Source organism: Fusarium oxysporum, chromosome 8, assembly GCF_000149955.1.
Source record: "Fusarium oxysporum f. sp. lycopersici 4287 chromosome 8, whole genome shotgun sequence".
In the NCBI taxonomy this organism is placed as follows: domain Eukaryota; kingdom Fungi; phylum Ascomycota; class Sordariomycetes; order Hypocreales; family Nectriaceae; genus Fusarium; species Fusarium oxysporum.
In genome coordinates this window covers 3,287,205-3,307,340 of record NC_030993.1, presented here as the reverse complement: position 1 = coordinate 3,307,340, position 20,136 = coordinate 3,287,205, and the positions used below count along the sequence as shown (strand labels likewise).

General features: G+C 50.0%; 8 protein-coding genes and 1 non-coding gene across 9 annotated transcripts; 4 read left to right on the top strand and 5 right to left on the bottom strand.

The window, feature by feature from the left end:
- Window positions 1–208: 208 nt before the first annotated feature.
- On the bottom strand, window positions 209–324 carry FOXG_18633. Its single transcript, XR_001936367.1, has one exon. It is a non-coding gene; the product is annotated as a 5S ribosomal RNA (ribosomal RNA).
- A 36-nt stretch (window positions 325–360) lies between these two features.
- FOXG_03697 (uncharacterized protein) lies at window positions 361–1,811 on the bottom strand. The gene has a single exon (XM_018381527.1). The coding sequence runs from the start codon at window positions 1,649–1,651 to the stop codon at window positions 482–484; it is 1,170 nt and encodes a 389-aa protein (XP_018238047.1). The 5' UTR covers window positions 1,652–1,811; the 3' UTR covers window positions 361–481.
- A 174-nt stretch (window positions 1,812–1,985) lies between these two features.
- On the top strand, window positions 1,986–3,612 carry FOXG_03696 (uncharacterized protein). The gene has a single exon (XM_018381526.1). The coding sequence runs from the start codon at window positions 2,195–2,197 to the stop codon at window positions 3,482–3,484; it is 1,290 nt and encodes a 429-aa protein (XP_018238046.1). The 5' UTR covers window positions 1,986–2,194; the 3' UTR covers window positions 3,485–3,612.
- Window positions 3,548–4,881, bottom strand: FOXG_03695 (uncharacterized protein; the record flags this gene model as incomplete). Its single annotated transcript, XM_018381525.1, has 4 exons — window positions 3,548–3,630; window positions 3,682–3,811; window positions 4,243–4,259; window positions 4,425–4,881. 4 exons carry the CDS (start codon window positions 4,879–4,881, stop codon window positions 3,548–3,550), a joined length of 687 nt encoding a protein of 228 aa, XP_018238045.1.
- Window positions 4,882–6,095: 1,214 nt separating this feature from the next.
- On the top strand, window positions 6,096–6,479 carry FOXG_03694 (uncharacterized protein; the record flags this gene model as incomplete). The annotated part of the gene is made up of 1 exon (XM_018381524.1): window positions 6,096–6,479. One exon carries the CDS (start codon window positions 6,096–6,098, stop codon window positions 6,477–6,479), a length of 384 nt encoding a protein of 127 aa, XP_018238044.1.
- A 35-nt stretch (window positions 6,480–6,514) lies between these two features.
- FOXG_18632 (uncharacterized protein) lies at window positions 6,515–7,093 on the top strand (the record flags this gene model as incomplete). Its single annotated transcript, XM_018398770.1, has 2 exons — window positions 6,515–6,559; window positions 6,608–7,093. 2 exons carry the CDS (start codon window positions 6,515–6,517, stop codon window positions 7,091–7,093), a joined length of 531 nt encoding a protein of 176 aa, XP_018238043.1.
- Window positions 7,094–7,155: 62 nt separating this feature from the next.
- FOXG_18631 (uncharacterized protein) lies at window positions 7,156–12,613 on the top strand (the record flags this gene model as incomplete). Its single annotated transcript, XM_018398769.1, has 5 exons — window positions 7,156–8,236; window positions 8,285–9,463; window positions 9,523–11,344; window positions 11,386–11,918; window positions 11,955–12,613. The coding sequence occupies 5 exons, from the start codon at window positions 7,156–7,158 to the stop codon at window positions 12,611–12,613; spliced, it is 5,274 nt and encodes a 1,757-aa protein (XP_018238042.1).
- Window positions 12,614–12,655: 42 nt separating this feature from the next.
- Window positions 12,656–15,654, bottom strand: FOXG_03690 (uncharacterized protein). Its single transcript, XM_018381523.1, has 3 exons — window positions 14,430–15,654; window positions 13,625–14,327; window positions 12,656–13,573 (listed from the first exon to the last, which is right to left on the bottom strand). The coding sequence occupies exons 1-3, from the start codon at window positions 15,000–15,002 to the stop codon at window positions 13,308–13,310; spliced, it is 1,542 nt and encodes a 513-aa protein (XP_018238041.1). The 5' UTR covers window positions 15,003–15,654; the 3' UTR covers window positions 12,656–13,307.
- A 438-nt stretch (window positions 15,655–16,092) lies between these two features.
- Window positions 16,093–18,207, bottom strand: FOXG_03689 (uncharacterized protein; the record flags this gene model as incomplete). Its single annotated transcript, XM_018381522.1, has 2 exons — window positions 16,093–16,719; window positions 16,777–18,207. The coding sequence occupies 2 exons, from the start codon at window positions 18,205–18,207 to the stop codon at window positions 16,093–16,095; spliced, it is 2,058 nt and encodes a 685-aa protein (XP_018238040.1).
- Window positions 18,208–20,136: the final 1,929 nt, after the last annotated feature.

The following is a 20,136-nucleotide window of genomic DNA, read 5'->3' as shown; positions in this document are numbered from 1 at the left end:
TTCTGGAGAATGGCAAGTCGATGAAGAGGTGGGACAAGGCGGGCTGTGAGTCTCTCCGAATGATGTTGGCGATAGGTGAAGCCAAAGCTCCATGCTAGTGACAACCTCCAGTTGAACAGATCCAAAATTGAAAGACAGGCTAGCGGTTGCTCCCGTTGATAAAGTCTGACATGCATGCAGTAAATGGCAAAAAGGCGAGCTTCACAAAAACATACAACAGCGGGGATTCGCTGGTCGTCACCGACCCAACTACTAATCCGCCGGTTAGTGGCTTGACTATGGGAGAGCGGACGGGATCCCGTATTTTCCACTACCTTTGGTCGTATGTACCTACTGTTTAACCAATCTGGTATATAAGCATGATTGTGTTAGCTTTAGAGCTGATACGCAGGGTGGGCAGAGTCATCTTCCTATGCCAGAGTGACATGGAGTTGAATGGGGGAGAGAAACCGTGTCTATATTCTGTATATTCCATGCCCTTCTATTTCTGAACCGAAGCGAACGCCCGGCTGATCGCAAGCCCAGTCGCAGGATACGCCATGATCTTGTCATGAACTCCATACTTCAAAATCTCGAGTCTAATGTTGCCTTTGCTGGTAGGCCAGACGGTAATTGAGCCTCCTTCTCCGCGACCTTTCTCGAGGCTGCTTATCCTGCTGAGGAGTGCGCCCTCATTCTCGGTCAAGTCCTTGACACCCTCTGCAGCACGGACGGCTTCCCTATAAAGCTTGATGGAATGCTCCATGGGAATATCTGTGTCATCTTCGGCATGCAGGAGAGTGATATCGTACCTTTCAGCAGCCTTGACAAACTCGCCGAGCCTGTACATGTTGTCCCAAGTGCTGGAAAGCTGCCGCGCAAAGAACGCGAATAGCGGCTTCACCTTGGCTACTGGTGAAAGCACAGGGATAAAGCCGCCAATGCGATACGTAGCAGTCAATTGGGGGATATCTGCGAACGTCGCTGTAACAACCAATCCAGCGAAATGAACGGAGGGTGTCTTCTGGGCGAGCTCGCTGACCAGGGCAATGGCCACAGCTGAGCCCAGACTTTGTCCAAAGATCACGATTCGCTCGGGGGGGATGCCCGCAGTATGAATAGCCCAGTTGGCAATAGTGACAGCATCCGTGATGATACCATCTTCGCTTGGTGAGCCGGTGGACTCTCCATACCCGCGATAGTCAAATGTCAGAACGTGGGTGTTGACTGGGTCAGCTGAGTAGAGGGAGCGGTAGCTATCAGGGCGCCAACCACTGGCCATAGTTCCACTGGTGCCATGGAAGTAAAGTACCAGGCGAGCATTTGGGTTCTCTTTTAGTAGACGGAAGTTCAAAGTTTCTTCAAACTTGTCTACCAATCCACCTTCTGGCCCTTGGGCCAACAAGCCTTCCTGGTGCGACTCATATGTCGCTAAAGGGAGTACATGCCATATGTGCAGCTTGACTCCATCTGGTGTTGAGATGTAGAAGGGTGTAACTTGATGATGAGCGAATCCAAATTGCTCCGGTGTATTGAGATCCTTGAACCACGTCAAAGTAACTTTGTGTAGGTAAATTGCGTGAGCTTGTAGTGAGGGCGCAACAACCAACGCTCCCAAAATACTGAAATACAGCATGGCTGGAACGCCAAGTGTTAGACTAAGCGCCAGCATAGTCGGCCGCAGGCTGAAGATGCCGCCATATTGGTAAGAGGCCAGTAAAAAGAGAAATATCGACAGGAAGAGGCCAAGTGAAATAGAAAATGGCCCAGGGTTGCGGGCAAACAAAAGCAACTGTTTTGGTTGAAGTGTCAAGATGCAAGAAGTAACGCACCTCCAGATGTTGGCCGTTATCACATGGTGGAGTTTCAGGCGTCACGTAAGCAGCCACACCCCTGAAAACTTGAGAGGCGGGCGCTAAAACAGCCGATTGTAGCACCTTACTGGCCAATTTGGTGGAGGACACATGCTAAATTTGACTTCAGGCGCTTAATATATGCGGCCCGTTCCTAGATGGAACCAACACTCTTAAGAATGATAACGATTCATTGGATTGCGCATGATGCTATTCGCGTTGTTGGTGCGCAAGAGAATTCTCATGATGTTGGACAGTCGAGCTGAAATATATTTGCTTCCCGGCATGAACTGCAGCGACCCTGCCTTTCTCTATCACATGCCAAGCTCTAACCTTCGATATCAAGTTCACTGAAGTTACCCATGAACGGCACAGAGACAAGAAGATCGACGGAAACTGAGTTCGTGGGCTGGGTCCCCGAAGATTCAAACCGCGGCACATGGTCTCTCATCACGTCTTGCCTATTCACCATCGCCATCTGCACTTGGACGGCCATTCATCCACGTATCCATGTCTCTCGTCAACTTCGGCATCAGCACAAGTTCTACCAACTTGTCAAAGCCGTCCTGGCTCCTGAGATGGTATGCCTTGAGTCTTTACAAGAGTTCTTACAAGCTCGTAAAGCCGTCAGACGATGCGCCGCCACTACGAGCAATGAGTTCAAGACAGTGCATGGCTTCTATCTTTGTATGATGGGTGTACGCTATAATTCTGGGGATAATGGTGGTTATCGAACTCTCTGGCCTGAGCAGTATGCCTGGCTCTTGAAAAACGGTCTGGTATCATGGCAGGATCATAAGAATTGGGGCCTTGCCAAGGAGGAGATCGCTGACAAGAACAAGGCTGATGGTCTGGTGAAACTGGCTGCTCTTCTTCAAGTTGTATGGTTCACAGTGCAGTGCATCACGCGCTCAGCTCATCATCTTCCTTTGGCAACTATCGAGACCATGACGCTGGCCTACGTGTTCAACGGACTAGTCACGTATGCTTTCTGGTGGGAGAAGCCCAAGGATATCGTCACCGCCTCTGTCGTCAACTTGCCAGAAATGACTCCTCTTCAGTGGGAGAAGTTCGAGAGTCTGGCAATGGAAAACACCTATGACGTCTCCGATCCCAGTCAAAAGCAGGACAATTCCATCGCTTGGTACGTTGTGCCGCGCGATTGTCGGGATGATGAGGTTGGGGTGATGGAGGATCCTGAACGAACTGCGGAGGAAAGCGTTTCCACTACTGAGCCTAACTCCCAAAAGATTGAATCGACTGTCACTGAAGTCGAGGCTGACAACGTCATCACTGAGTGGGACTCAAGTCTCTACATGACAAGATACTGGCCACTTCTTTGCCTATTAGGGGCATCCTTCGGAGCCATTCATCTGATATCATGGACTTCCTCTTTCCCATCAGAGGCAGAGCGTTGGCTATGGAGAGTTAGCGCTCTCGTTTCAGTCATTACATCCGTTATCTGCATGCAGTTCAGGAAGATGAGTCTTACATGGGATGGGCCATTGACCGTTATCAAGGTTGCAAGTCCATTGCTTTATCTTGTAACACGAGTTGTTATGGCAGTGGAAGCTTTTGTGGGGTTACGAGCTATGGAGCCGGCGACTTACGATACTTATGCACTAACAAACTATTGGTTTCACTTGTTATGATGGGATTATGGATGAGGTTGTAATAGGCATGTAGATTAGTATATAGCTTAAAGAGCCCAATGTTCAAAAGCCATTCCCTTCCGTGGTCTCTTTCTTTGCGGTTGTCTTGATTGCTTCAACCATAGACTTGTAGTACGAGTTGGGGACTGTAAACAATGTTAGTTGAGCAGATCAGAGTAGCCTTGAAATGAACTTACGATGCGGCCCAGCATCAATGACATCGCGTTTGAACTCTTTCCAAGATGTGAACTTTCGGCCTGGCGGGGGAAGCCCGTTGATCTCTGAGGCGATGTCTTGGGGAGCCTTGTCATTGAAGATGGTGACACCCTGATCAGTGTGATAGAAGGACCCTTAAATCTTGAACAGATCAGTGGGCGGTAGTTGTGGTACGATGTCGTCAGAGTTTGCAATGCGCCAGACCTACCCATCCCCATCAGTCGCAAGACTGCGATTCATCAACGCCCAGTCGTTGCTACCAACTCGAGGGGCTCCGAAAGTATACTCATCACCCATTTTGAACCCCGGGAGAAACTTGGAGGCGTCGATCAGAAGCTGGGCATAGCACATGCTTGAGTATGAACCTCCAAGTGAATGTCCTGTGACGTGAGCACGGATTGTTGTGCCTTCAGCCCGAGGAAGGGTTTTGGCAATAACCCCCAACTGTTCAAAAATGTGGTTATAAGGCTTTTATGACGGTTTGCCCTTTTCACTGAAGTCGCCAAACAGGCCATTATAGACACCGGCCGAGGCCGACTGACCTTGTAGGAAGTCCCCCCTGCACGAGTTGGTAGTTCTTATCTACCAAGATCTCTCGCAATTTGAATGGCGATGTGCCCTTGAAAGCCAACCCGATAAAGGGGGTGCTCCTCTGGGCCTCAGTGGTGTAGAAGGCGCCGCAATATGGGTCCAGACCATTTGGGCTGCTCCTCAAAGCCCTGACGGGGCAAGTCGCAAATCTGCATGAACTTCATGCCCCATAGCTTGGCAACGTTGTTAATTTCATCTGCAGCGCTGATGTAAGTGCTGATGGCGTCCTCAAGATCTTCAGGGGTCGTATCAACTTCAGGGTCCTGACACTGGGCATATTTTTCGCATGCAGCTAGGATCTTGCCATAGTCTCGCAAATATACAGCCATACTCTCCATGAAGGGAAGAAATGCGATGTTCCAGTCAATGGGGTTCTTTTGGCCAAACACTTGCGCTTCAATGGCCTTCTTGATACTGTCTGGGTTCTTGTCGCTCCATTTTTTGAGAATAGAATAGGCGAGCTTCCACTTGTCGCCAATAATGGCATTGCTGTCAGAAGCTGGGTCTGTAAGGGTTATATCATAATGCTGAAGCCTCTCCAAGTTCTTTTGGGCAACGAAACGATTGAGATTGTCCATATCGGTAGCCATGTTGTGTTTTAAATTGACACGTTTCGGCTTTGAGTACAGATTTAAGGGGAAGGGTATTATGAGGAGGCGGCAAGTGTCTATATTTGTCGTTATTGAGTGTTGAGTGCATGATCCTGGATTTATACTTCATCATTCAGGTATCAAGACAATCAGATATGTGAAGAAGGGTAAATAGCTCCCCCGTTCGCCAACAATATCAGCTCACCCAGATGGGGTCCCGGAGGTCTTGCGGCGATGCTGAGTGATAGATGTCGACATGTTGGCGAATACATTATCAGAAGATACTTAGATAATACCAACCGGAAAGCTCTTCTCCCGCGCCGCAATGGATTTCTGTCTCGCGACTCCAACATGCTTGGTCACAAATCATAACGACTTGCTTTGTGATAACGTATAGAGCAAACCAGTCTCAGCGCCGTGTAGTCATTCGAAACCGAGGAGTTTCTCCGCCAAATACTCTACTACGATTTGTTGTACTAGGACCTTACATATTGCCCCGCTACTCTAGCCTTGTAAGACGTGAGGCTGCAATCTTGTATGTCGTCGCGATGCGACTTATACGGCGTTGAACTGAGACATAATTCTACTAGTTTTTGAGGCGTTGTGGTCGAAGAGGAAGGTGTCTGCTCAACTCAAACCAGCTTTTGCTGGGAAGTGGCTGAGTTCCTCGAGCTGAAAACTTCCAGCTCTTACGTGGCGAGTTCTAGGTCATGATCTCTGAGCCTCTCATCTGAGACCTGAGACCTTGTCTTTCTCTTGAGTAGCTAGGTTCATCTATGTGACGAGCTTATCGATCCACCATTGCGCGATTCTTCACCTCCCGGGACATGATAACTCACTAGATACAGTATGTGATTCCGAGATGTAGGCGCATTCGTAGACTACAGCATGGCATCTAGACCATTCCGTGATATTCATGGTGCATGCAGGCAGCACACAATGGCTCTTGAACTCTAGATTCACATTCAGCTCTGTTGTGCCAATGTCTGAACCGCCACTTCTCAAGCCGATCGAAATCTGTAAGCGGAGAGGACGAGGAAGATAGCCGTTGACTTACTTGAGTATCACAAACGCGATCCTCATATATCTATCTACTATCTCGAGGTTGTAAGTATAATCTTCAGCTTGCGACCTACTTCTGGCAGACTTATTATCTCCACCCTGTTCTCAATATTATATCTTTTCAACTATCGACTCATTGTACAAAGAACATCATGATTTCCTATAGCTCAGCTATTGGCCGTCAACAGGGCAAAGCCGATATTGACAATAATGGCCTTGCTCGCTACATGCTCAAGATTGAGACTCCTGCGGGCATCAAGTCCGGCAATGAGCCTGATCTGTCCCTCCAGTATTCCCAAGGTACTCCGAACGGTATCATTGGGCTTAGCTGGGTGCTTGGTGGTGTATCCAGCATTTACCTTGGAGCCCCAAAGGTCGTCTATGGCAAAGTCAACCCGCCTCCTCCGGACTATGATACTTCCAAACATAAGCTCATAATGGATGGCCTAGACTTGTTGAACATAGACGGGGAATACAATGGACCTCAAACTGTGTATACCACTGAGATAAAAAACACTGGTCTTCAAGTCAAGTGATTGGTGAAGATGGTGGCTTTTTGGTCACCGACAATATGGGACGGCAGATTGAGTATGGAACAACTCTTGATAGCCGCATCGTGACTCAGCCTGAAGGCAAGGCATGAGAATGGCGTATCAAGAAGCAGACGGATTGTCACGGCAACACGATCCAATACAACTACATCCCTTCTCCACAGACCGAGAACACTAGAGATGTCAACACATCGTATCTTGATTCGATCAAGTACTGTTCCAACGATGTCACTGACTCTCCTGCGACGCGTTTTGTCCAGTTTCACTACGCTGACCGCAAGGACTTGGTCACGCATTCCATTGCAGGAGCTATCATCACCCGGGCAAACCTCCTCAGCTCTATCTCCACCGGCATCAATATCGGCGGAGAGATTACGGTCAACAGGACCTACTCCCTCACCTACGGTCAGTCGGCAACGACTAACGATTCGTACCTCTCGCAGGTAGCGGAGAGCTCAGAAAAAGACGGTCAGGCCGTTAATCTTCTCCCTACCTCGTTTTCATACACCGCGCAGGATACTGCACCGGGAGATCTCTTCAAGACGGTGCCAGCGGACCCCTTCCAAGCCGAGTCCAATGTCGCTACCTGCTTCTCCTGAATATGACTGGCAAGGCGCTCACTGATGTTGCTTGTATGGTATGGGACATTGCCAACAAAGTAATGACGGTCAAGACCTACACAGCAGAGAGAAAGCCTAACCCCGACGTGAAGCCTGATGCCATTACTGATTGGACTCCATCGGAGGAAAATGTCCAGGTACCGATGCCTATGTGGGATCCAACGAGCCCAGATGCGAAGATGCCTGATTTCTTGGCGCCTGATCTTCACGGTAACGGCCGCTCAGACTTGATCATACCGTATCAGAACGCCAGGGGAATGCTCGAGTTTTTCCTCTCACAAAGCAATGGTGCTGGGCTGACTGCGGTTCAAGAAGTCAAGCAGACTAACTTTCCCTGGGTAGTAAAGTCCAAGTTCATGGCCATGGACATAACTGGAACTGGCGTCGCTGACGTTGTCCAAATCTTCCCCAATGGCCAGAATCTGTCCTTTCGCAACTTTCCAGGAGTTGCCAATGAGAGTAAGTCTGGAAGCATCGGACTGGCAGATGTCATCCAGACAGATACCACCTGCGGCTTCGATAACACGATCGATTGGTTTCTCCTGAAACACTCGGGAACTGGAGCTGTCAGCCTTGTACGTGTGTGGCAAGAGGTACTGCCCAATGATCTGTACGACATCAAGGCCACGTCTTTCCGTTGCCTCGTAACAGGCGATTCGTCCAAGGGTTTCAAAGCTACTGGGATCGATTCCATGCTCGGAGGTCCCTTTCCCAAGAGAGATGCCAACGCGCCTGTTTTGAGCGTCCTGTCCTGCGACATAAATGGAGATGGTACTCAGGATATTGTCCTTGGAAAGGCCGAGTTCCAGGCACCAAACATGGTCTTCAGATATCTGGTCTCGCTTGGTGACGGCATGGGCAGTTTCGCCAAGTGTGGTGACGAGCTGACGCAAACAGTTGAAAACGCCATGGAACCGAAGGGAGATGGCAGGTTCTCCGTTACAAATCTCAATGGCGGGCTCTACCCATCCCTGGCTTATGTCTACCAACAGAGTAACGACATCAGCTTTGTATGCATGTCGGTTGTTGGACGCTGCGGCGCCGCGGTTAGTCCCATTGTCCCATACCCAGTCACGCCAGATCCCAAGACGGAGAATACTCAAGTGATTCCCGCGGATCTGAGTGGCATTGGAATGGGAGGATGACTCTTCTACAGCCTCACTGCCGAAGGCAAGCTCAGTATTGTCCCTGTCTACAACACAGGCCAGCCGACAGATCTTCTGTCATCGTCCAACGACTCAATGGGCCTTGTCACTGCCTTTTCGTACGGTTGTCTCACAGACCCGGACGTTTACGATTCTGCCGTTGACTGGGAAAACTATCCACCTACCGATCCTGGAAACTATGTTATCAAGGGCGCTCCCAATTATGCTGTCACGTCCCTCGAACACACCAACGACTCAGCCACAAACTTGTTGGCCTTGGAGGTCAATATGGCAAAGACGTATCGTCAAGTTCTTGTAAACAGTCAAGGAAGAGGCTGGTTGGGCTTTGAGTCCATCACGACTCACAACATCGTTGATGACATTTGGACAACCGAGCACTACTTCCAGACTTTCCCAAAGATCGGGCTCAAGTCTAAAATTGACACGCTGAATTCAGCCCCTAAAGTAGATCCTCAACAGTCCCCGTTGTCATCCCAAAAGACAGACTACGATACTCCCTTGTCTCAGCAGAATGGATGTGATATCTATCATGTCAACAAGCTATTCGACAAGCTCGAGACAGAAGGGGAACAGTGCCGGGTGCAGATGACCCAATTCACCTACGACGACAATGGAAACGTCATCACCAAATATGTTTCAGAACATCAGCAAGGCCAGATTTTCTTCCAGTCTTGGGAGAACTGTTCTTACACATCTATCCGAGGTATCACGAGTCTCATGACGGCTATGAAGCTCTCCTCGGTTGAAACCAATCGGGACTTGACTGCGTTTCAACAAGGAGACGTGAACTTTACTCAGTACACATACAACAGCAATACTGCCCTTCTTGAAACCGTCAAGAGGTGGTCGGATGATACTGGAGACTTTTTAACCACGACACATGGGTTCGATGATTACGGCAATGAGATATCAACCATGGACCCTGCCGGCCTCACGACCACGACGACCTATGATTCCTACTTTAACAGTCTCCCAATTCAACAGGTAGAAAAAGGTCGTGGCGTCAATTCCATCCAACTTCTTGCGTATGATATGGCAAGTGGCGAGCTGCTGGCCAAACGTGAGACGAGTGGACGACTCACGTGTACTCGCGTCGATGGCTTCGGCAGAAACATCGAGGCACGCATCAAAGCAAGGTCACAAGGACTCTCTCAACTACAGCCAAGGAATTCCTGCCCAAGGTGTATGCGGCATCAAGCGATTTTATGAAGCTCTTGTCTGACAAATGTATCCTGGATCCAGTTCAGCAGTACAGCTACGACCTCTTCAAGAGCTCGGCAGGGAACTCGTATTTGACCTCATCGACCTTGTCGTACTTCAATGACACAGACATTGGGCAACTTCAAGTACTAGACGTTGTTGATTGTGTTGGACAGAAGAGGATGCAACGATCTAGACAAGGAGTTGACCCTGCCAGCAGTTCAACAGGCAAGCATGTCACTTGGAAGTGTTGGACATATGATACTCGCGGCAATCCCCTCTTCGAAAGCTTCAACCTCCAGTCAGCTCCATGGGACAACTTCGAGTATCAGCCCGGGCCGTCAGAAGGCACAACTTCGGTATTCGACAAGCTCGGTCGGGTCCTCAACAAGACTCGCCCAAGCCACAACGACTCGGCCATTAATTCCGTCTCAAGCCTGCAATATTCCATTGGGGGCGGAACAGTCTTGGAGACTGTTACCGGACCAGATCCAAACGCGAGCGCCACTAATGTCGTGCTTTGGTCTGCGCCTCGTACATATATTTCCATCAACGGAAAGGAGCATATTATCTCAGCTGCGAATCAGGGAGCCTTGACTTCAGAGTTCACGTACGATGTTGCCGGCAATCTGTTGTCTGCTTCCGATCCTCAAGCAAAGAGGGAAACGAGGAAATACAACTCGCTTGGCCAGCTTCGGATCCTTGACAACGTTTATCAGAGAATGCAAGACCCAGCTAAGCCACCGGAGCAGCTAGCGATGACTTATATCTATAATGGTACGGGACAGTTAGAGAAAACCATCAACGCCAACGAAGAGGCGATTATGTTGGATAGGGACAGCAAAGGTCGTCCTATCAGTAAGACTGGTTTTGATGGCAGAGTGCTTAGGTATCAGTACGATGATGCTGGCAAGGAGAGACTTTCCTCGATGACGGTTTATCCTTCAGGTGAAGCAAAGCAACTGGAGACCAAGCTTAGCTTTGAGTACGACGAACGGGCCCGACTGAGCTCTCGGGCTTTGACTCTCGCCGATGGGGTTGAGTACGAAATAGTCTTCGAGTACGATTGGCAGGGACAGGTAATGACCAAGTCTTATCCCAACGGTGCTACCAAACTGAACAAGTACATCGGATCTCTGCTTTCATACAGCGAAGTCTACGCTGAGGGACCAGGAGGTCAGCGAGAGACATGGCTCGACGGCACCTTTGAGTATAATAATGCAACGGAAAAGCCCAACAAAATCACATTTGGCAAGGCCGACGGACAGACCGATTTTCAGCACACTTTCGAGTACGATCTCCAGTCGTACACCCTCAGTCACAACCTTGACCAACTAGGGCAGTCTCCCTCAGACACTAAGCCCTTGGTTCAGAAGACGTATATCTACAATGGAGCAGACCAACTTGCCCAGAATCTTGACGGCATGTCCAACGTGGCCAAGAAGTACAACTATGAAGGTAAGCGTCTCAAGAACTCACAGATTGGAGACGCAAATGTGAAGAACTATGTATATGATTCGTCAGGCAACATCCTTACCAAGGCGGACACGACCATTTCATACGGAAGTAACCCGGCGACTGGAAAGCGAGGCGCCGCGACAGCTTTCAATATCTTATATGATAGAGCTGGGAGGACAACCCGCAGAGATACTGAGGCTTCGAGTTTGCAACTCAGCTACGACTCATTCGGACTGCTTGCATCTTACAAGGACAACGTTGGGAAAACAACAAACATGACAGGCGCTCCAGATGGCAAGACTGTGAAGCGAGAGGTTCCCGGAAACGGAGGGTCTCTCTTGACAATCAGCGACGACTATAATATTCAGATCAAGAAGGACGGCTCCGAGATCATCACGATTAAACTGTTTGGTGCTGGCATCTTGATCGGAAACTGTAGCAAGACAGTCCCAAGCAAGCCAGCACACATGCCTCTGGATATTCTCCATCCTCTGCCGCTTTATTCACCGACGTCAAAGGAAACGTGACACACAGGTTCAAGAGCACTGATGGAAGTCTGCTCAAAACCATCACTTATGACGACTTCGGAACACCCAGGATCAAGAGAGTGCAGCCAAGCGATACGAGCTTCGACAAGACTTCAACATACGAAAGCAAAAGTCTCGATGAAGGCACAGAGCTTTATGACTTTAGATCCAAGTGGTACGACCCCATTACTAGCCGCTTTACCACGCCTGATGACATTCTGGCAGTCAAGGACCTCGCCAGGACTGACGGACTCAACCGACTGGCATTTGAGAACAACGACCCTATAAATCACGCTGATCCTTCTAGGCATTGGTCGTTATCAGCTGTACTGGGCGTTGTCCTCGGAGCTGCCCTCGTCGTTGGCGCCATTGCCCTCACAATTGCCACAGGAAGAGCCGCGGCGCCACTTGCTGCTGCTGCTGCTGGAGCTCTGGCCAGTGGAGGTATCGCTGGTACAACGTAGTCTTTTGATCATCGCAATGAACGAGGTGGAAAGTTCTGGGGCGGCTACGCAGCCACGGTGCTCGTCAACGCGGCCATCGGAGGAGCCACCGGTGCTTTGGGAGCAGTGGCTACACCAGCCAACATGGTGAGCGCAACTGAACGCCTTGGACAGGCAGTTGGTTTGGCAATGGGCACTGCAACAGAGAATATCATTGGTGCTGCTGCAACCGTCGGCAGCAAGGCCTTGATCAGCGCAACATCGTCGTTGTTGACAACCGTGGCACATAATGCGATTGAGAACAAGTTCTATGGCACCCACTACAGTCTGTTTGAAGGAGCAGGCACGGCATTTGGCTCTGGCGCCGCGATGGGCGCTCTCGGAGGTCTTGTCTCGGCCGGCTCGCATTTGGTCAAAGGAGGAGAATCGGCCGTGGCGCAGACTTCGGCTCAAAGGTTGAAGAAGGGATTAACAGGTGGTGGATTACTAATAGGAATACGCGCGGGCTTCGCTGTTGCCAAGAGTGAAGACCTGCCTCAGAGAGCTGGAAAATGGGTGTCCAAGGAAAGGATGGAGATGGCCAATCTGTATCGGGAGCAGGAGAGGAATTTCAAGGGCTTATTGAGTATGGTTGGGCCCAGTGGCCTAGTTGGAACTCTGCACAACGGCCTGATCAAGCATCAGTCGTTTGTTAATTATGGTTAGGTCATTAGATTGGATTCCAGTGGCAGTATAAGTAGAAACAGGGTCGTTATCGTTGCTCATGTCTACGCTGAAGCAAGTAAATAGTCTTGGCCTCTCTGTCCATTAAATTGAGATTTGGAATGGGATATGGGGTCTAGTCAGTGAATCAGTCACTTGCTCCCGCCAAACTCAAGGAGTCACTGAGTCTAGCTTCGGCCTCCATGCCCAAAATTGCTGGTCTTGCTGTGATCTACACTCTCCATGGTAGAGACTGCCACGCATGGTAATTTACCCAGCACTCCATGACCACCCATCAGCCTTATTCATAAGTGTATTATGCTATCACAAACCACAACACCATCCAGTGACAGCACTCTTCCTCGCCCCCAATCGACTGGAACTCAGCAGCCCGCACGCCATGTCCTCCGCTTGAGCGTCATGCTCGCCCAAAATGCATCAAAAGTCAAAGCCATCCTCCCACAGCAATTCTGTTCAAAATTCCACCGAAACTGCAACTCGACCCTCCAAACGTCTAAAATGAGTTTATCCTCTCCAATTGTGCTTTCAATACTTTGGCACAGGTGTCTCGGAGGGCTGATAGATACAGTTCCATCAGCTAGGTTCCATGGGATGTGTCCACCTATTCCGTGGCTCCACCATTTTCTGTGTTACTCTTACGGCGCAGATGCGGCAGCGGCATCGCGACAACGCTGTTCTAGACGTTGGTACGATCACCTAGCGGCGCGGGCGTTTCCTTCAGAGTTTGAGTTGAAGTGGGCAGGTCAAGAACTTGGGGCTCGGGTTCAGTGGCAGCAAGATCCGGAGTTGGCGTTTCTTCGCCGTTTTCGTCGTCGTTGCCTTCGCCATTATCCTCCCCGTTGCTTTCACCGTTGCTCTCGCCAGTGCCTTCACCGGTGCCCTCGCCCTCCATCATGGCAGCCAATCGAGCTGCACGGCCTTCCTTCTTGCGAGGCACCGGAGCTATAGAGTCAGCATATCAGTCAAAATAGTCGAGTTATATGTATCACTTACCTCGTCCATTCTCCTGGACATAAAATCGTCTCAGAAGTGCGACAGCCTCATCACGACCCCATCCACCCTCAATTTCGTAACCAGATTCCAGGTTTCCACCGTCTCCTCCACCTGGAGGATACGAGACGCCCAGTGTGCCACTTCCGTCTGGAAGCTGCGCAGGCTTTGGTGTTGGATGTGCGCTGGCAGTCTGGCCATCAGCACTGACAGGAAGTGAGTTGGCATGAATGCTGAAGACACCGCCTGTTCCGCCAAACTTGTCGTTGACTGCGCCAAAATAGACCTTCTTGATACCGAGTTGTCGCAAGAGAGAAGCACACATGACACACGGCTCTACAGTGACGTACAAAATGCTCTCTCGAATGATAGATCTATCAACTCGCGCATCAGGGTGGCACTTCTGGCCATAAGGGTAGAGGTGGCCCTTGGATCCATCCTCATTACCCTCATCGGCGGGTCCTGATTCGACAGAAGATGTATCAGAAGCTTCGGCTGACTGGTTCTCGGGCTTGGGCTTCAGGTAGGTTGTCCTTGGTCCATTCTTGGGAGGGTAAGAGAGTAAAGCGCCGAGGGCCATGAACTCAGCATGGCGAGTACCATTTCGAGTGACGTTGGTTGCATTCATGCCTCGAGCAATGACCTTTCCATCGTGAACAAGAACACATCCCACGGGTGTTTCGTTGGTTCTGAGAGCAAGTCGCGCCTGGGTTGAGAGTTAGCCAAAAGTTAAATGTCGTAGGGAATATACAGTCTTAGTAGAGGGCGGGGGACGGTTTGCCATTTCCAAGTGTGTTGGTTAACTTACCATGTCAAGAGCTTCTTCAGTGAACTTCATGTGCATCGCTCGCTCCGCTATGACAGCAGGGTCTGTGTAGATGGGGGCAGCAGGTACACCTTCAACGGCGGGAGCTGCATCCTCGGCGGCAGCAGCAGCAGGGGCAGTGGAAACGACGGGCTTGGGGGATGTTGCGACAGCCTTCTCCTCTCCAATTTTCAGACGAGAGAGCGAGTCTGACAACTGAGCCGTGTTTGGCGGTTGGTTCTCCTTGTCCACGATCCCCTGGGGGACGTGCTTCTGAGGCGACACCATATCGGAGGTAGTTGCAGATGTTTCGGTATTGGTGAGAGCGTCTTCTTGTTGGCGATTATCAGTCGGGGCAGATGTATCCTGATGTTTTGTAGATGAAGAATCTGCGTTGACTTTGTTGTTTTTCTCCCTTTGAGTATTGTTGTCGTTACTGGAGTTGCCCCTGCCCGTTTGATCAGTGTCACTGGCACTGTCAGTCTCGCCTGGAAGCACCCGCCCAAAAAGACGACGCAAGGCCTTTGCACCTGCCGCTTTGGCCGGCGAAAGACCAAGTGACTTGAAAACTCCCATGTTTGTCTTTGTCTCCTTCTTCGAGCCTCTGAATACCTTCACTCCTTCCCTCACTCACTATCCCCCAGGCTTCAATCCTCCTCCTTACTTCTCAGTGACAAGTCCCTTCACCTTCGTACCCTCGTTATCGATAATCCCTTCACTCGTATCCAAAAGTTTCCTTCTCTTTCCGATGTTTACTTTTTTCTTCCTCAACCCTGGTCCTTTGTTCCTCCTTCTTAGAACAATAGGCTGACAGCAAATGTCGTCTCAAAACCAAGTAACACAGGCCTTTGTGTATTTACAATTCGGACAATGGAGAACAATAATCCGGTAAGCTTAATCAGAGCTCACACAAGACTTAACAAGAAAGCTCAAATAGTAGACCAGAAGTTGGCTGTTACTCTAAGCTCATCGCCACATGCAATCACTAGATTACAAGCAATCGATCGTACAGTACAGATGCCGCCGAACAAGGAAAAGATCAAGTTATTGTCGTGCTGCGTCGTCCTATGGCCCCAGAAATAAATTAATGAAAGACAAAAGGAGTGAAATTTCTTTTGGCCTGGAATGGCTTATCAAAGTTTCCCCCAGCCTTAAAAAGTAAGGGAAAGGGTTCGAGATACTCATGTCCTACATCAATTTGAGAGAAGATTTCATACTCGCGTTGTTGCGCTAATCCCTGTTTGTTCCACCGTCTAATACAGATGACCCGCTTTCATAGCCGCTCATCGAATTACAGCCCCCCAGAGTTTACGGAACACATATTCGTTATACGGTGAGGCCGTCTCATTCACAGACAAGCGGGACAAACTTTACTGTTGGTGATACTCACATCACCAGGCACGCAACATAGATCACATCGCAAAGGGACAGGATTTAAATATTACACGGCCTTGGAGGCCAGTTCAATTGATTTTGGGCTCGATGCTCGCTCTATAGCAACTGCCATTCCCTGTCAAGACCAGCGCAACTGCGTGGCCATTCACTCCCAATGCTAAATGCAATAAATAAAACAAATAAAAAAGGGTGCAAGCTCTATCATGGCTCTAGCCAAAAGCCTGTATACCAACTCCATTCATTCCACCTGGTGCGCAACAAGGATTCATCGCTACAAAGCGATGAGACTTCTGTTCATCGAGACCATTCGACCGACTGACGTCTTGCCGCTTCGTGTCGTGCTCTGCAATCTGCAGACCTTCTCTCGAATGCTGGGCATGATACCATTGACCTTTCGCTGACTGAGTACAGCGGGTTGTGTCTGCTGCTCCCGATATTTGTCCTGCAGGACAAACTGCTGAGAGACATAAGACCAAACGGTCGAGGCGATTAACATCGCAGCAATGGATGCGAGTGCTACCATGCTTGGCTGGTCAGATTGAGTTTCCAGGCCAATCCTCTGGTGAGCTGGCACAACGGGCGCGGGAGAAGGTTGGGATATATCTTCCGCCACATTGTGAATCTCTGCATCTGGAGAAGCTGGTTGATGTACGTCGCCTTGTGCATCGACACGTTGGAGAATCGCTTGGGCGGTCACAGTGTGATTCTCGGATGTTCGACAACCCGATGAATCTTCTGTGCCTTCCGTCACGATCGGTTGATAGCTTGATTGTGCTATCGTCTCCGTGGACTGTGTGCCCAGAGTCGTGGTAGTAGTGGCGGTTGTCTCGAGTGGTCGAGACTCTAATTGTGCTGTTGTTACTCCGCGGGCCTCGATAATATCGCGACTAATTGTCACCTTCTCCGAAGTTAGTTGCCACTCCATCAGAAGCGGGATAATCAGTGAGACACGTACGTTACTATTCGTGGATAGCTGAGAGTCCACAGAGGACAGCGGTTCAGACACAGAGCTTTGCGCGTCGCGGTCTGACCATGAGTTCGCCCTCGAGCTCAGAAGTTGCGAGCCGAGACTAGACTCTGGGGTACCGGAGTAATACTCCAGGCCAGCTCCAGGGTCGCGATAGACGTCTTCGCGGCCGAGCTGGCCATGGGTAGAGGGTTGTTGAGGTGCGGATGATGAGCCCACAGAAAGCGATCCAAACAGATCGCCATTTAGGTCGCCGCCGCCAAGTTCGCCGCCACTACTATAGAAGCCACTCGAGGACTCGTTTGGCGGTAGTGGGTTCGGTGCTGGTGACCTAGGCTGACTAATAGACTGCTTGGAAACTTCAATCGGGACCATACGCTCATCTTCAGAGAAGATTGATGCAGGAGAGTACAGGTTGAAGTCCACATAGTCGTGATTGGCTTCGGTCTGGTTGAATGGCATATACGCCGCAAGATCGGTAAGTCCTGCTAGGTCCTCATCGCGTGGACGACGGAGTAAGTCTTGTTCTGTCGTGGGAGTAACAGGCTTCGTAGAGTCCTCAGAGAGGAAGGAGGAGGATCCAGGAGAGAAGTAGCCCTCGGGGTCATTGAAGAAGTCATAGTTGTCATCCTCAGCAGGGAACTGGACGAATTGCTCCCATGGCTCAACTCCCTGTTCTGTAGGAGCAGCCAAGCTGTCGAGGTCGGCTGAGAAGTCTTGCTGGGGGAATGTCAATTGCGTAAAGGCATCCTGAACAACAACAGGAGTGGCCTTGGGTTCTGGAGCCACTGCCTTCGTCTTCTTAGTCACCTTAGCAGGCTGAACCGCTGTGCTGGAAACACCACGCTTCTTGTGGCTAGGATCGCAGCGAATCTTCTTCTTCTTGCAGCTGTCGCAAGCCTTGATGATTCGCATGAGATGAGCGTGATCTCGCTGCTCCTTTGTCTTGGATCCTCGGGAAGCAGAGTTGGTCACATCACGTCCATCCTTGGTCATGATCTTCATGCCAGGGAGGTTCGAGAAATCGGTGGCCTGGGGGCTGGAGGTCGACTTGGGAGATGAGCGGCGAGAAGAGCTTGAAGTGTTCACATTGCTCCAATCCCAGTTAGAGGTAGCGGGGCTGGTGTTGAAAGAAGATCCATAACCAGAGTCCTGAAGAGGGCTGGCAGTAGCAGGAGAGTCGGCAGCGGAATAGATAGGGTAGAACTTGAAAGTCTGCCCAGTCAGGTGAGCATACTCAAAGTAGTCGAGAGCGATGCTGGCCCGCTTCTCCTGGTTGGAGGCGGGTCCAGGCATGTAAGCGTTGATCATCTCATCGAGCTCACGGGTGCCGATGGCAGGGAAGAACTGGAGCTGAGCACCAAGAGTAGGCTGGAAAACCGAGAATCCTTGAGGAAGAGTATTGGTGTTGGACGCCATTGCAAGCTCGAATTTTCCGTTCAGGTTTACTTGAAAAGGCAGAATTTTGAAAACGGGAACGGGGGCTTGGAATTGCTGTACACTCTCCAAATACAATATCCTGGAGAGCTTTGGTAGGTCGCGTCAGTTGGCTAGATACGACTCTGTTAGTCGATCGATGCATAAGTGTGACAGGTTCGGATAGTTGCTTACTCCGACCTGCTTACTCTCACGTGAAGCGTTTGGGTACTTGTCAAAGAATCAAACGAGAGACTATGGTGTTTTGAGGTCGCTCGAAATGGGGCGTGCAAGTGAGAAACAGGAAGACTGCGCCAAGAGAGATGCGTAGAGTCTTGTTTCGTTGACGCGTATCAGATTGAACTGAAGGGGGATAGAGAGATAGGCAAAGCCTTGAGGTACCAAACTTGTCGCCAGTTTCGGTGTTAGTCTAGCGTCTGTTGCGTTGTGTTTAGTGTCAGTACTGTAGAGGACTATTGCGATACAAGATATTCTCTTGATCGAATAATCGAATTAGTCGTGATAGTAACGAGAAAGAGGAAGTGAAGGAGGAAACGCCTGAGGCCACGGGGGAGGGCGTCGTCGAAGTATTTCACTGTCTGTTTGATGGAAGCCGCAGGTGCCCGGGCGGAAGCATGGCGCAGCACTTCAAGGGAAGGTCAGAGTGGAGGAGATTGAGTCTTTCGGCGTGCTCGAAAAGGTAAAGCGCGACAAGGCAGAGTGACACCAAACCACCAATCATATTCCTGGACTTTTGTAAGATCCGCCCCAAGAAATATGCCTATTGGTTACCTCGACCCACCATCTGCACCATCAGAGCTAAGACTTCGGCGAGAGAAAAGCATTCTGGTTGGTCAATGCTTTCAAGCCCGCATACGAGGATGACTCAACTTCAGCAACCCCAGATTTGAAACTCGTTCGACTCGAGTCGACCCCATATGTTAGTTACACTACGGTTAAGTCGGAGGCCGTAGCATGGCTCAGCCATTGTTGGTTGATATCTCGTTTCAATAGTCTCAAGGATCATCGATCAGCTGGGGAAAACGCCGAATCATCATATCATTATTGTGTAAACTATTGAGAACTCTTCAGTTATGACTCTTCATTCTTCATACCATGTAACTTTGTCTCGTCTCACACCGCGTGGACATTCTTCTATGAGAAGATAAAGGCAAAAGGCAAAGGCAAAACTTAGAGTGATAACTCTAACCTTGTACTCTCGTCAAAATTTGAAGTGTAAAAACCTCGAGGCAGATCGGAGCCTTGTCTTGACAAATCAAAACTCCTGGTAGCATTGTTGGCTCCGTTTTGAACGCCAAGTGAGTTGGTCGATGAGAGACAACAAGACGGGGCCCAGTAGCCTCTTATATATTCCAGTGGAACCAGCAACATTGTGCCCGACCGTAGTTATCTGGGCATCAAGTAAGCAGACGCAGCACTTCCCAGGATCCACACCTTGTCCATCCTTTAGTTCACAACACCAGAACCCAAATATTGGCCGCGTGAACCATGCCGAGAAACAAAACAAGGGGTGCTGCTGGGGTAGACACCATCCTAAACTTCGACTCATTCTGATTGTATTCGTCAAACGTCCGAATAGGAAATCTAACACGGTAGACGCCGGCAGAGGGCCACCTTAACGCCTGTAGCCCATTCCGTTTCCCGAACGCCCTTCCCCAACATGCTGATAAATCACCAAAACCTTAACAACATGGCGCCGAGGTGACTCTATCGGCGACTCGTAGATACTTTGCGCAGATCCATTGCTCTGACTTTCTTGCTCGCTCTGCTTCTGTACGTACAACTGAGGCACTGCAGGCCCATTCGCTCACAAGGGTGTTCCAATGGAACTAATCTGACGGATGGCTTGGAGCTTGCTGTATCATCCAATGTTCTTGTTGCTCGAGAGTTTCTGTACACGGCCATACTGTT

What these genes read in the sequence shown, in the direction of transcription:
- FOXG_03697 (XM_018381527.1), bottom strand. Translation starts at nt 1,651, where the DNA reads ATGCTGGCGCTTAGTCTAACACTTGGCGTTCCAGCCATGCTGTATTTC.
- FOXG_03696 (XM_018381526.1), top strand. Translation starts at nt 2,195, where the DNA reads ATGAACGGCACAGAGACAAGAAGATCGACGGAAACTGAGTTCGTGGGC.
- FOXG_03690 (XM_018381523.1), bottom strand. Translation starts at nt 15,002, where the DNA reads ATGGGAGTTTTCAAGTCACTTGGTCTTTCGCCGGCCAAAGCGGCAGGT. An exon ending in CTGAAGAAGCTCTTGACATG is followed by an intron (nt 14,328 to 14,429) that starts GTAAGTTAACCA and finishes CTCTCAACCCAG; the next exon opens with GCGCGACTTGCTCTCAGAAC. An exon ending in TGTCCAGGAGAATGGACGAG is followed by an intron (nt 13,574 to 13,624) that starts GTAAGTGATACA and finishes CTGACTCTATAG; the next exon opens with CTCCGGTGCCTCGCAAGAAG.